This window comes from Carcharodon carcharias, chromosome 12 (assembly GCF_017639515.1).
Source record: "Carcharodon carcharias isolate sCarCar2 chromosome 12, sCarCar2.pri, whole genome shotgun sequence".
Classification (NCBI taxonomy): Eukaryota; Metazoa; Chordata; class Chondrichthyes; order Lamniformes; family Lamnidae; genus Carcharodon; species Carcharodon carcharias.
The window spans coordinates 86,939,812-86,955,719 of NC_054478.1; the positions used below are offsets into that span (position 1 = coordinate 86,939,812).

General features: G+C 46.1%; 1 protein-coding gene across 1 annotated transcript in view; it reads right to left on the reverse strand.

Annotated features, from left to right (window-relative positions):
- The window catches only part of ttn.1 (titin, tandem duplicate 1), a 685,821-nt gene that overhangs the window by 572,970 nt on the left and 96,943 nt on the right, over positions 1-15,908 (reverse strand). Inside the window, exon 9 of the mRNA XM_041201521.1 lies at positions 11,695-11,836. Within this exon, the coding sequence (XP_041057455.1) occupies positions 11,695-11,836 (142 nt within the window). The remainder of the gene's footprint in view (positions 1-11,694; positions 11,837-15,908) is intronic.

The window sequence follows — 15,908 nt, forward strand, 5'->3', positions numbered from 1 at the left end:
GAGTCTATTTTAAGGACTCCCAGGGCAACTCCCTCCTGACTGTATACCACTGTGCTGCCACCTCTGCTGGGTCTGTCCTGCTGGTGGGACAGGATATACCAAGGATAGTGATGGTGGTGTCTGGCGTAAGGTATGATTCCGTGAGGATGACTATGTCAAGCTATTGCTTGACTAGTCTGTGAGACAGCTTTTCCAATTTTGACACTAATCCGCAGATATTAGTAAGGCGGGCTTTGCAGGGTCGGCAGGGCTAAGATTGTCATTGTCATTTCCAGTGCCTAGATCAATGCCAGGTGGTCTGTCCGGTTTCATTCCTTTTTTGTGTCTTTGTAGCGGTTTGTTACAACTGAGTGGCTTGCTAGGGCACTTCAAGGGCATGTAAGAGTCAACCACATTGCTGTGGTTGTGGGTCCAAAGTTATAAGTAGGCCAGATCAGGTAAGGACGACAGATTTCCTTCCTTAAAGAACATTAGTGAACCAGATGGGTTTTTATAACAATCGACAATGGTAACATGGGGCAATATTTTCTTGGTGGGGTGGGGGGGGGGGTCAGGAGGAGCAGGCGTGCCTCCGATTGGAGGCATGCTGCCATTTTACGTGGACGGGCCAATTAAGTCCCGCCCAGCATGATGTCCGAAAGGAAGCGCTAAGTGTTCCCTGTGCGGGCAGGGGGGTGGGGGGATAATTCCCTGAGCCAAGAGCACACTCATCTCCCTGAGGCTAGGTGCTGCTCCACATTAAAAAATGTTAAAAACAGAAAAAAAGTTTCCCTGACATGTCCCCTCATGTGACACTGTCACATGAATTGGGACATGTCCATCACTTTTAGTTACACTTTAATTAAATTTTTAAAAGCCTACATGAAACGTGGATGAGGTTTCATGCTTTTTCCAATGCCCGCCAGGACTCCCAGCTTGCCTGCCAACCTTAAAGTTGGATGGGCAGGTCCATTAATTACTTTGTCAATGGCCTCAATTGGCCACTGACAGGTCAGCGGGTGCACAGCTGATTCCACCGCGGTGGGATTTGAACCCAGCTCCCCAGAGCAATACCCTCAGAATCAGAATTACTAGTCCAGCAACAGTACCACTATACCAGCACCTCCCACAAGCTACTGTTTTTCTAAGGGAGAAATCTGCTGATTGTGCCAAAGCCTTCTGTTTTACAAAAAGGAAGCGAGATGGCAGAGGGGAGCAGAACAATTAGCACCTGGGGCAAGTAGGCCTTCGCTTCATCTATTCTGATCTGGATTTAATGCTGGAGGCCTGAGGGAGAGGGGAGAGGTCCTCTTCCCAGAGGGTGGCAAGAAGACACCTTCTCATCATGCAGCAGGGGCACCTCCTTGTTCAGCATCATCACCCTCTGTTTCCAAATTCTTCTCCTCTCTCAACACTTGTTCCTGCTGCTCCCCCAAAAGACTGTTTCCTTCCAAGACCTGACTATTGTCCTCAAAGTCCACACCTCTCTGAAGGGCGATGTTGCAGAGTGCGCAGCTGACCTCCTCAATGACCCAGACCCTTGCAGGGAAGATACTGGAGGGCACCATCTAACAGATCCAGGCACTGGAATTGCATCTTCAGAAGCTGATGGTCTGATCGATGCATGTCATGCTGAGAAGTGGTGTTGGTTGTATTGCCTCTGTGCCTCTGAATGGGGCTCCTGCACAGCGGTCAAAAACCATCTCTTCAAAAGATATTTCTTTTCCTTTAGGATCCATCCACACACTTTGGGGTGGAGTGAAGAACTGAGGCAACCTGGACTGGTGGAGGATGAAGCAGTCATGACAGTGGCAGGAAAGCAAGTGCACAGGCAGAGGAAGTTCCTATTGTAGTTGCAGACCAGTTAGACATTGATGGAGTGAGGTCCATCCTGTTGATGGATCTCACTGGTTGGTTGCTGGGTGCTTTGCTGGCTACATGGGTGAAATTGATGATGCCCTGCACCTGGGGGAATCCAGCACTGGAGACAAAACACAATGCCCTCAGTCCCTGCAAGGATGTGTCTGTCATTAAAGGGTTGGTTTTGAGGTGCCAGTGAGGTCTGTGTCTGCAGTTGATCCTTGGGAGGAGCAAGAAGCAAAGAAGTTTAAGGTTACAGTGGCTTGGATGACCACTGGCAGGGCATGGTACTGAGAGATGTGAGGTCTTTGGCAATGAGGGCACAGATGTCTGTGACATTCTGCCTGCAGAGTCCCAGTCTCGTGTGGCACTAGTTCTTGGTCATCACCAGGTAATCTTGGGCAGTCAATCCTCTGTTGAAGGTTTGGTCTTTGTTGCTTTCCTGCCTGTCTTTCCTCTCCCAGGTCCTTCCTCCTCACGGGTCAACAATCTCACAGTCGTGCTCCCATTGCTAGCTGGAACCTTCCTTCTGGACAGCTGGCTGCCCAATTGTCTTTGGCAGCTTTCTCTCTGCACTTCTGCCCCCACAATGCAGGGGGTTGCTAACCCTGTTCAAAGCTCAGGCAGAGTGCCCACTCTGCCATCTGTGCAGTGCCAAGGGCATTCACTTGTCAAGTGCCAGTCCCTCTTTGCCCCACTCACCCTCCCATGGGGCCAGGGTGATGTTTTTGGGGCAGCCGTGACTGGCTCCTGACTGTGTACCTGCCTCCCCTCAGCTACTCTGAAACTGACAGCATCGAAAGCCCATGCGTCCCTTTGAATGTTCCACTGTCCCCCTTCAATCAGTTCTAAACTAGCTATGTAAGAAGCTTGGATTGGTCTCTATGTGGAGGAGAGCGGGTTTCCTGTCTCACCTTCCCTCTGCCCCAATTGACTCACTGTCTGGCAACAATATTTTTGCATCCCTCGTCTCTGTTCCTGCCTTTTGTTGGGGATTGGGGGGAGTGTTCCTGAAAATTTAGCTCCTAGTATCTGATGTAAAGGCGAAACCATTTAGTTCAAACACAAACAGCTTGCAGGATTTATTTAAACTTATTTTTGACTGAGTCTTGTTTTAAATTCAACACACAGTTATTCAAATCTCTTTGATCCTGCTCTCTTGATTGTATTTTTCAGCTTTGCTGGTTCAAATAGGCGAGTCAGTCTGAAAAAGGCACCAAAGCCTCCATGAAAAAAATGTAGCCTGGAATGCTGAACTCAAGAAAATAAATGCAACTAGGAACTGCAACTTTATAAAGATCAACCATGCTTTTTCACTACAATTTTCCTCCATCCTCTTCTGAAGTCTTGCTGGGGTATGGATGTAAGCTCAATGGCCTCCAATACTGTGCTCAGGAAATTTTCCTCATGCTTGTTCATAGGTTGTGTCAACACAAACATTCAGCCATGTGGGTTGTCACTGCCAAGCGCATTGTTGCAATACCTGACAGCTCAACATGGCACCTTTGAGAAAACACCACTGCATTGCAATTAGGAGTGGAATCCAGGTTGAAGTTTCCCCTGTTGAGCCCAATTGCCAGAACATTATCACAGCAGGTGAATAAAAACATGTTTGAGGTATCTAAATGTTCATTTTTGTCTTGAGATTTTTTAATAAACATTTAACTATGCAGAAAATTTATGAAACAATAAATGGGTGACAGGAGAAGCAAGATATTGATAGTAAAACATAATCTACATTTTTACTTAAAAAGGAAAAGACTTGCATTTCTATAAAATGTTATTTCTCTTGAACGTATTGAAGCATTTCATAGTTCAATGCCTTGTCTGAAGTGGCTGTTATGTGTTGGGAAACATGGCAGTATTTTGCACACAGCAAGATCCCCAAACAGCAATGTGATGTATAAGTGGCTAAACTATTTTTGGCATTGTTGAACGATTCTGAATCAGAAGCATCATAGCTACTGACTTAGCCAAGCTGACCACTGAGTTTTACTTTAATTTTGAATGACGTTGGCCATTTTAGGCAATAAAACCGAAGTGGCTAAAGTCTGGCTAATCAATTTTGAGCCAAGCATAGGATACCGGTAAAACTAACTTGGGCCAAACTAACTTTCACATGATGTTGATCCCAGTAAAGATTGAGGAAATTCAGGCGTATTGTAAGAAAGACTGCAAGTCACTTACAGATGAATGTTCTTGGACTGTTATGCCAGCCATTCAAAACTTTAATCCAGACCCTCCACCATTAATTAGCATGGCTCAGCCCCCTGCCAAATGAGCATACAATGCAAATTTTCTCCATTTTTATAGGTTTAGAATGGTTGAAAATTTGAGTCATATCTTTGGCACACAAACCTCTTTTGAATTTACAACAGTTGACCATGGTTGTAAATGACAGTAGCTCAGTAACACACGAGGCTAATTATGACTATAAAACTACGTTAAATCAAAAATGAGAAGGCCAGATATTCTGTCATAATGGCAAGCAATTATTATTCACATTTTCTCCATAATGGGTTACTGATACAAAGGTCACTTGATTACTTATACATGGTTTCCTGTTTAATAATAAATATTTGTAAAGAGATCAGTGACACATGGAGTGTTAGAGAGCAGCAAGTGATCCTCTTATAGTAGCCCACTGAAGATGAAATGAATAAGAATGCAGTGTGTGCGTTCATTTCCAATGATCCACCTGTCACATTTAGGTAAATTATGTAAAAGTTATAATCAACCTATCCAGTGACATGTTCAACTGGGGAGAAATAGACTTTATTCAAACAAGTGTGCTAAAATGGTCAATGCAATTAAAGGTAAAAGAGAATTACCAGGGACCTTGCGGAGCCTATAGTTCCCTGGTGCTTTCTCCATGGCAATGTCTCGGCCAATCAGAGTTGGCTTGTCAACCAATCAGCACCCTTTTCTCGTGTAGTATAAATTGTGATTATTTGAAATTTGGTATTCTTGCGTTTGTCCTGATGAGTGCAAGATGAAAAGCTTCAGCAACATATCTATCTTTTCAGCAATATTCCAGTCCTGTACAATCAAGCAACTGTGCGAATAGCTATGAAATTCCCAGAAAACGTAAATCACTAAAATTTGTGCTGTACAATTTGGGTTTGTTTTGCAAATCAAATGATATTATATCTAGTGTCAAGCTTGCATAAATTTAACCTTCCATAACACACAATTCCTTGATCTTAAAGAGCAATCTCCAGAAGCCATGATAATTTTGAAACATTTTAAAATTGACCGAATTAAATTTTTAGGTTTCAGGCCACACAAAATCAAGAACAGAGGATCACTGGATGTGAAGGTGGATTTTCTATAAATTGTAAAACTTTTGATGTTCATTAAAGCAAAAGTAAAATAATTATGCCCAACATTCAAGTACACAATGATGTAAACAAAAAATGCTGAAAAATTAGCAGGTCACGCAAAATCTGTGGAGAGAAACAAAGGCCTGAATCTTCTGGTCAGTGTGCAGGGGCAGGCCTCGCTCACTGATGTGTAAAATGACGTTCAGTGATGATGGGCATGCGTCCCGACGTCACTGCACATCATTCCTATTTTCAGTTCGGCAGGCACGCTCCAGAGTTGGCTGCGCGCCTGCTGAACTGTCAAAGGCTGATTAAGGCCATGTAAATTGTAAGTGAAATGATTAACAGAGTTGCCTGTCCAAACTTAAGGTTGGCGCGCAGGCGAAGAGCCCAGACGGCCTTCACATTTTTCATGGAACCTCATCCATAGGTGGGATGAGGTTTCATGAAAGGTTTATAAATGTCATAAAAATGTTTATTAAAATTCATTGACATATCCAACTCATGTGACGCTGTCTGAATAATTTTTTTTCTCCTTTATTTCAAATTTTCATACCCAAAGTAATCTCCCTGAGGCAGCACCATGCCTCAAGGAAATTTCGTGCATGCGCGCGAAAGAGCGCAGGCCTTGATTCTCCCTCTCCACCCCCACCCCCCACAGGGAGCGTTCAGTGCTTCCGGCTGTACATCACGCTGGGCGGGCCTTAGTTGGCCCGCCCACTTAAAATGGTGGCGCACAGACGTGCCTGCCTGCGCCCGCTCCTGCTCAGCACCTCCTCCCCCCACCGATGAGCAGAAAATGCTCCCCAAAGTTAGCATTTCAGGTAGAGATGACCTTTCATCAGAACTGAAGACAGGCAGAAATGTAATAGGTTTTGAGCCAGTGAAAATTTGTGGTGGTGGGGAGGGGCAGGAAGAACAAAAGGGAAGGTATGTGATCAGGTAGAGGGCAGGAGAGATTAAATAAGAAAATATTTCATGATGCAAAAGCCAAAGAGAGTGGTAATGGGTATAGTAAATAAACAAAGAGGTGTCTGGACAAGGCATGAATGGTTACTTAGCAGGCATTCAAACGTAACGGGGAAAGATAAAGAAAGAAACAAGACAAGACCAACCTGGCAAAAAGTAACATACAGAACAAGATGGAGGCAGTGGTTATGAACTAAAATTGTTGCATGGCCTGCTACAGTGTCCCAATGAAGCTGAATGCAAGCTCAACATGCAGCACCTCAACTTTCAACTCAGCCCTCTACAGCCTTCTGAATTCAACATTGGGCGGAATTTCTCATGCCCGCTGGCATCAGGTATCATGACGGGTGTGAGTGGACAATATGGCGGGAAGGCCAAAAATCGGTCTCACAACGTTGTGAAGCCAGATTGCAAATGTCTGCTCTGCCCGTCAATGGTGGGCCATGTTTCCCACTGCCGCACATCTGGAACTTCATTGTAATACATTTGCCTATCATTAGAAGCCCAGCTCACTGGTATCAGCCCCCCACGCTGGATCATCCGAGCACGTCGGCGTGCACCTGGCGAGCTGCACTTCAAGGGGAACTCAGGGATGACCGCACAGTAACGTTGTGCAGCGCTCGCAATGGTCCCCTGTTGGACTTCAAGGTTGAGGCGCCGTGCATTCAGGTGAGGACACAGGCAAATTACATTTTCCTGACTGGCTGACAGTGCGAGTGCTGGGGCAAGGGCTGCCCTGTGGTTGAGGCACGTTGGGGTTGGTGCAAGGGTTGCACTGCAGTTGATGGTAGTGAACAAACATGTGGGGGAGGGGAGGGAAGCAGCTACACATTAGGGAAGCCCTGTATAATATGACCATTTCTCCGCACCTGAGACAGTTCAGGCGCAGCCACATTGACATGCATGGAGTCGGGCCTCTAGCTTATTAGCCCTCTCAAGCAACGCAGAGGCATGAAAGTTTTCATCCCTCGGGCACAGACTGCAAACTAATGAGCATTTTAGTGGGCTGCAGAACAATTTGACAACTGGGCATGTTGTACAATCTTCTTGTGAAAGCAAGCCATAGAGCAGTCACTGTTGGAGGTGCTCACAGCCCATTGCAATGTCAGCATCCCGATTTGGCCCAGTATCCCAATGGTTCAAGCTAACAGTGCAGCCTTGCAGCACGGGTTAGGAGAATGCCTGCACCTGAGCTGAGAGCACAACATGCAGTCCAATGGGCAAAGCTGCTGCCAATCGGTCAGGTGGAGTGGGGCAGAGGTGGGTGGGGTTTCGGGCAGCCATGCGGTGAGCTAAACTCTGGCCATCCAAGTGGTGGTCAGCACTTTATGGGATGTGTTAAGGGGCCTTCAGACTTAACCAAGGGAAGTTCTTAGTACACCCAAGCTAATCCATGTGTCTCTCTCTTTTATCCTGCAGGAGGAGTACATAAGGAGCATGGAGTCTTGTGACCTAGCTGTATGCCTCATGGCTTACAGAGAATGGAAACGAAGGAGAAGACAGTAATGGAGGCGCCTGTCAGGGCAGAAGGAGGAGCAGCACCCTCAGGAAGAAGGGGCGGCTGAGGCTCTTGCACACACCGCTGAAGTGCCCTAGCAAACTGTTGCTGGTCGGTGCCTAACTAGACCCAGGGTCTATAGAAGGCACTTGTCATTCCTGCAGATGACCGGGGACCGGTGTCACCCAAGACTGCGCATGTCCGAGGAACTGGTTGGTTACATCTGTCGCCTGCTGCAGGATTTGGTGCCACAGGGACATGGAGGGCATCCACTGCCAGTGGCCGTGAAAGTGATCACGATGCTCAATTTTTACGCCAGTGGCTCCTTTCAGGGCTTCACTGGTGACCTCTGTGGGAAATTACAAGCCTCCACCCACAAATGCACCCATGAGGTCACGCTCATCATTTTCACAAAGACACACAGTTTTGTGCATTTCGCCCAGGGTCAGGAAAGCCAGGAAGCAAGAGCGCTGGGATTTTCCCAGACCTCAGGTTTTCCACAGGTGCAGGGTGCCATCGACTGCACTCACATGGTGCTGAGATTTCTGTGGCAACAAGCAGTCAACTATGTCAACCACAAGGGCTTCCACTCGCTGAATGTTCAGCTGTTGTGCAACCACAGCAAACGCATCCTACACTCCTGAGCATGGTTTCCAAGGAGTGTCCATGACTCCTACATTCTTGGTAGGTCTCAGATCACTGACATCTTCCAGGGTCCAGAGATGCTGCAGGGCTGAATCCTCGGGGACAAGGGCTACCTGCAGAGAATGTGGCTGATAACAACCATGCGGTGGCCTCAGACTGCAGCAGAGCGAATGTATAACGAGGCTCATGCTGCAACTTGCAACTTGGTGGAACAAAACATCAGAATGTTGAAAATTAGGTTCTGGTGCCTGGACTGGTCTGGTGGAGCCCTGCATAGTTCACAGAGGGTGTCACGCATCGTTGTTGTCTGCTGTGCCCTTCACAACCTGGTACTGCAACAAGGAGAGGAGCCAGTGAGGAAGTAATGGAGGAGCTGGATGTCTCCTCCAATGAAGATGATGTTGACGGGGCTGAGGCAGAGGAGGTCCTTAAAGGTGAGGATGATGGCAATGAGGTTAATGCACTGGCCAGACGAGTTAGGCCCTCATAGCTGATAGATTCATGGAGGAAGATGACAACATGCAGTGAGGAGGCACCATAGATCCTTATATTGCATCTGTGAATGTTTGACTCCAGTCTGGCTGATGGCAGCGCACATACCCTCTGTGATAAGGCTCCAGTCATGGAAATGCAACGGATGCCCATCGTTGCTACTTGCAGGAGGATGATGACAACATGCAGTGGGGACACTCCATAGATCCTCAATTAACTTATGTGAATGTCTGTCTCCTGGCAGTCTAATGGCACCTTGCTTGTACTCTGTGAACAGGGTTATATCATGGAGATGAAAAGGGAAAATTTAACTTCTCCTGATCCTATGGCATCCTTCGTGAGCTGAACCCTTCAGGATCAAACTGTCACCGGACACAGATGCTGATAAGATGGAGGTGCCAGCTGCACCTCAAAGGTGCTGGGAGCACATAGAGAATGTTGGAACTCTGTGCCACTGGCTCAGGATATTCTGGCAGCAATGATAAGCCCCATCAAGGTGCAGACATGACTGATGTGACCGGTGACAGTGAAGGCACACCATCAGTGTGCTGGGAAGGTTGCACAAAGAACAGGGATGATGTCCTGGGCTGAGGCACCTGCCTTTATCATGTGCAGGAACACCATTTATCAGAACAAGGAGCCATAGGCAAGGAGATATTCTTGGGAGTTATTGACAATAGTGAACATTATGTACAAGTTATCAACACCCGTACCCAGGCTGTGTAACTACATCTTCGTAACCTTCCTAACCCTGCCACTATGTTTTGGTGCTCCTCCGACATCCACAGCGGAGGTGGAGGCAGCCTGCTGACTGCTACACCCTGTCTGTGATGACCTTGACGGGCGACCTCTGGAGGGCCAAGACCTGGAGGGCTCTGGCCTGCTTTCGGGGTCCTGCTGTGTGGCGGCAACCTCCTCAACCTGTGGAGTTGGATTTGCTGGGCTCACATGAGGAGGGTAATTGGATGGGCCAGACACTCCTGGAGTCACCTGGGTGGATGGTCCCTGAGTGTGCACCTGCTGATCCTCCTCCCTATGGGTGCCCAAGGGCCCCAGCCTGACTCCTTGAGGAGAAGGGGAAACTGGAGTGAGGTCAAGCTGCCTTGGACCCCTCTCACGCACACACTATTGGAGACAAAAAATGTCATCAGCAATGAAGTTCAGCCCACACAGCAGTGCAGGAATGATGTCCCAGACCGAGGTCTTCATGGTGGCCTTTCTACCAGTGTTGACCTTGGTCCATTGACATGCCGGCAATATCACTGCAGCTTGAAGTCAGACCAATCCTCCATCGTGCCTTGCAATCTGAGGAGTGCAGCAGACATCCCTTCCTGATGTTCCCGAGCTTGCCTTTACAGCTCCAGCAACTGAGTTATGACTGAGTCCAGAGAATCCTCGTCTGACTTGGCCTCAGCAACGTTCTGGCCCCCAGCAGTCCTCCAAGTGCCAGAAACCTGAGAAGTCCCTGCCACCGCCTACTGCGGATTGGACAGTGTGATGTGCTCACCGGTTTGTGACCCCCAAGCTACTTTAAAGCTTGGTCCCACCAAGGTGTGCCTCTGCCCTGGTGGAGAGTGTGGGTGAGCACTGTGAGAGCGCTGTGATGGGGGCGGCTGCCTTTGGGGCCATGTTGTCTGTACAGCAGTCCGGAGTTGGAAGCACTGAGAGATGTGCACGTGGCTGTACTTTAAATATGGTGCCTGGCATGAGGAAGCAGTGAGATGACGGCATGACAGGCAAATCGAATGCCACCCGCCAGCAATACGGCGTATTTCCCGGGAATGCATGATTAATGAGGCGGAATTGGGATGATACTGCATGAAAAGCCACCATTGCGGCCGGCGGGTAAAACATTCTTTTCCCACCTGCTACCACACTTAGTGCAAATCTGGGATGATTCCACCCATTGAGTTCAACAATTTTAAATCTTAACCTCTACCCCCAGGTTGTTCTATATGTTTTTTTGGCTGGGTCAGTCTTGCCTCATTTCTTTCTTTATTCCTTAATGTTGCATTCAGATGGCTGCTATGTAGCCATTCATGCTTCAACTGGACAGATTTTATTGTTTCTTTACTATACTCATTACCATTCCCTTTCTCTTTGGAGCCATGAAATGTTTTGTTTTTTAATCTTTTTTGGCCTCCACCCTCTCACAGACCTTCCCATTCTGTCCCCTTTCACCAGCTCAGAACCTATTGCACTTCCATCTTCCTTCAGTTGTGATGACAGGCCAGCCCGACCTCGAATGTTAACTCTGTCTCTTCACAGATGCTGCCTAACCTGTTGAGTTTTTCCAGCATTTTTCTGTTTTCATTTCAGGTTTCCAATACCTGCTGTATTTTGCTTTTGTATTAAAATAATTTTTTTTTACCATATAAACACATTGCTATTGATGCTAACTGAACAACTGCAAACATGATCACATCCATTAAAGTTTCTGATGATAGAAATGTACATAATTAGTCGTGCAGCAATCCAAAACTACTAAAACATTTTTGGCCATAACAAAACATTCGAGTTAATAATGGAGGTTGCGTTATTAAATTTGTCTTCCTGTTGATGGATGGGGAGCCTTATCTATGATTATTCAATACCCTTGAGATATCAAATCAGTTTGGGAGAATCCATGATATGTGCTGCCCCTTGAAAAATGTGGCTTAATCAACCAAATGGTCTTTTCTGATTCAATAGTTTTAGGCTCTTGTGATAAATTATTTTGAAGGTACAGTATGGATCAGCCTTTAAAAGCCAAGTCATAAGTGCTAGAAAAGAAAACATTTGTTCAACCAATAACCCATTTCATTTTATTAAATGCATAAATTAATAATCACACCATTTGAACAATATGCAAAATTCTTCAATGCAACTTCCTAACAAAATGATTTTAGTAAAAGGGTACAGGTTATTTTGGATTAGTTTTTTTTATACCTTTTCAAAATGGTCATCAAAGCAAGTGATCAGTTGCTGTTTCTTTAAAGCTAGTTCCTTATGAGCAAAGCATTGTCCGGTCAGATGATCTACTCTCTGTTGAATGTAACCAATCATCTCCTGAATTCCAATGGCTCTGAAACTAAACACACAGGGACAGCTGCTGATATATCTCCATATCCAATAAAAGGACTGAGAGAATGTGAAATTAATTCTGAATAGACACATAATAAAAATAGTCAGGCGTCAGTACCTTATATACCACTTCCACAAAAAGCAAGTCATCCTTCTGACCTTGCAAATTTCAGCAATTGAAAGCTCTCACATACCAACATAAAAACTGCCTCTCAGAATTTTAAAAGCTTCCTGGGAATTAACTTAAATTATTATTTAGGAAGAAATAGACATACTTTGCTAGAATAATTCACTGTATCAGGTTTTTAGAACATAAGAACATAAGAAATAGGAACTGGAGTAGACCATTCGGCCCCTCAAACCTCTCTGCCATTCAATAAGATCATTGCTTTACTCCAGATCACAAAAATATTTAGAACAATGGACAAAATCAGGTATTTTCCTATGCTCATGTCCCTACTTTACCTTCTAAAATAATATGATAGCCTTTTATGTTTTCTCTAAATTCCTAAACAAAATTAATAATGTATAAATGTTGGCCACACATTGGTTTTGTTATAAAGTAGTCTTAGCATGGTCACCTATGGATAATTCATACATGGACATCTGACACTTATCCATCTCCTGAGAAGTTGGCATTATCATATTCTGAAGAAGATTGAAAATATCACAAGCTCTTCAAAAAATTTAATATAAAGATATTGCATGGTGATCATGATGGGCAATTAGCCTATGCCCATTCCTTCAGAAGCAACCTGCTCATTTACATGATAGCTGTGTGACACCCAACACTAAATGCACTGTTGAGTGGCTGTACCTCTCAACAGGGGGCCCTAAGTTCATGTGAGGCTACCACCACATAAAGCTAACCTGCATTACTTAAAGCTAGCCTGTATTTCTTAAAAGGGAGGTGCATTCTGGATGGAACATGAGCTGGAACTGGCAAGGGAAGGCAAACTGAGCAGGAAAAACACTGACTAATAGCACAATTGGTAGAGCGCATGCTCCAAGGTTCTCAGATGCAGTACTGGAGACATTGATGCAGATGGTGGACAGGAAGAAGGATGTTTTGTTTCCAGGAGGCCCTCCAGACAAACTGTAAGAAGGCAATCAGGGTAGATATCATCACCTTGCCCTCACACACCTAGCACTGCTATAATCTTTACACCCGCTTCTCACAACTTGAACTTGCTACCAGTTATTCAACCTCGACAGCCACATCACCCAAACGCATTGCACCACACGCATTGATAACAATTCCCTTTCTCTTGCACAACATGATGGAGCATAACTGAAGGTAACTGGCAGGAAACAGGTGCAGAAGCCTGCCTATACCCCATTGGAGGAATTTGTACTTACCATTCTTGGAGCTACCATGACTGAGGCCATGGCCAGCAAAGGGGCTGAAACCATTAAGATGATGGTGTGCATGTACCTACTCACATCCAACTTTCCTCTCATTCCACAGTCTCTTCTGATTTACAAGCTGCGGATGGTGTAAGTGTGCACCATTTGCTTTTCCCTCTCTCTTCACCACAACATACCGTGCCTTTCTCCTTTCAGTGACCCAAGAACCACAACCCCTTGGCCAGGTAGTGATGTAACAGCACTAGATGGAAGAGTAAGAAGATGGTGGTGAAGAAGAAACACCATCACTTGATCTCACACTCTCAGCCACCAACAAAGATCCTAACACTGCGTGTTATTTTAGTTGGTAGCTTGGAGGCAGTATCTGAATGTGGTAGGGGCATAAGTGGCCTGCAATCTGGACAGGGAACAAGGGTAGTATAGGTTCCAGTTCGCCAGAGGATTCGGAGAAATTTGATGCAAAAGGCCTAGTGAAAAAGGCTGATGCGTATGCACACTGAAATGCTTGGTGCGTTGGCAAGCCTGCAAGAAAGCCTGTGGTCACTGACAAGCAGCCTGGAGGAGCCTGACACCAACTTGGTCAACTCTATGACAAAATTTGCAGTTTCAATCATTATGGCATATGTCTCAGCTTCCATTACTGTACAACAGAAGCTGTCCCAACATCTTAGCGATGCAGTGAATGCAAAGGCTAAAGTCATCCATGATCTGACTGCTGACATCATAATTTTGGATGCCAGTGTGCAAAGGGGTCTGCAGGATCTGATGGCAATCCTGGTACTTGTGCTCCAACAGAATGCTAAGATTGCTGAGACACCATCCTGCTGGAGTGGCAGTGGCTCTGTGAAGCACAACCCTGCTGCCCTCTCCCAGAACGACAGCATTCGTCCTCATCACCACATCACCAGTGACCTTGTTGTTGCCTGTCAGCCAGCCAAACCAGACTGTGCTACCCATACTAAGAAAGTGCAGTCTGAAGCCAGGCTTAGGGCCAGAGCTACCTAAGGTCATCCTGCAAGTATATCTCTGGTCTTTCCACTGAAAATCAGCAACTTTCCACCGGCCATCATGCATCCACAGGGGTAGCATTGCTAGAAGCATTAGGACAGGCAAAGGCAAATGAATGGAATGTACTAAGAGAATGCACAAGGTGATTAGTTTTTTCTGCATGGAACTTTTTCTGGTTTGATTTATAGTCTGGGATGTTTTTGGGACGCCAACAATGGTACCAAAAACCAGGGGCAACCGAGGATGGGACCCTTAGCTGCATATTTTTGGATGTCCAGCACCTGATTAGTTGCTGTCAGAGCTCCCATTCCTTTATGGGACATGTGCCTGTCTCCAAGAGCTGGCAGCTTAGCAGTTGCAACTGCACCACCAGGAGTGGTGGCCACTGCTGGTACTGCACTTATCAGACTGAGCAGACTGCCCTTTGTGCTCGTAAGTGGTGTTTGGGGCACTAAGGCAGCCAGGCAAGAGGGTTGCTGTGGTGGTGAGGGTGGGGTTGGGTGTTTGCTACAGGGTGGGGGTGCCATTGTTGCTAGGTCCCCTTCATGAGCCACAGAGTGCCTGATAGGAGGGTCCTCTTCCCTGAGCCTGCAGGGAAGCCACCAAGACTCACCAGAAGATCTTATACAATGAAGGGCCCACCCATCGCTCAAAAAATGCCAGCAGTGGCAGAAGAGCCCTTAATTGGCCATTCAAGAGGCTCAATTGCCTCTGGGCAGGAGCGCCATCATTGGTAAAATGCCTTGGTGGTGGCAATGCCTTACCTTGTTGTTTTATATCCCGCCTCTCCACCCCCACCCCCCACCCCACCTCCCGAATTCCTAGCTCATCCCTGGATGGTTTATAAAATCCAGCCAATAAGGGTTGTGTGGAGTGCTTGTATTGTGTTGGCTTTTATGCTTCTCAGCATTGTGTCCAAGAGGATACTGTGATGGCCAGTAACAGAAGGAAGGTAAAATGAGAAACAGTGGTGAAATGGGGAACCGGGGTTGCATTCACTGGTATCACACTCCGATAAGCCAATTCAGTCAGAAAGCGGGTGTGTTGGTTACCTCTGTAGAGTAAAGGGTAAACATCAGAAGCATAGATGGTGCTGATGTAATAATGATATAATATCACATGACAGAAGAGTAAAAGAGATCTGGAAGGAGGAGAAGCTCCAACTTTGTGTAGAGATCCAAATGTGTAAATATTTGATGTAAATTAAGGGTAATGGTTTGAGAAACTACAGACTAGGGCAGCGTACTTTGGAAGATTAGACAATCCCTCTTGTCTAGACCCTGACCACTCAATGAAACATGGTAGCAATGAGTAAAAGACACAGTGAACCTTAAAAAGAAGATAAAGGCCTGGCAATCAAAGAGATTCTTGAAGAAAGAGCAAAAGGAAAAAAATTAAGACTCACCAAGAAATTGGAACATTGCGGGAGAAACAGATAAAAGCTGGGACATAGTCCCAGAGGCTGGACAGCAGTGAGCACAGACTTGAAGCAGCATGGAGTAGCACAGAAGCAGGAATAATTCCATGGCTCAGCAGAAGCATGGAATCTATATGAGCATTCCTAGAACCATTGCAGTGTGCAGAAAGCTCGCAACAGGCCAAGAACTAGGACAACTGGAGAAAAAGGTTCACAGGGTATAGAACTGCTTCAGGATTACACAAAAAAGATCAAAAAGACCGGGACAGTACACTACTTTATGCAG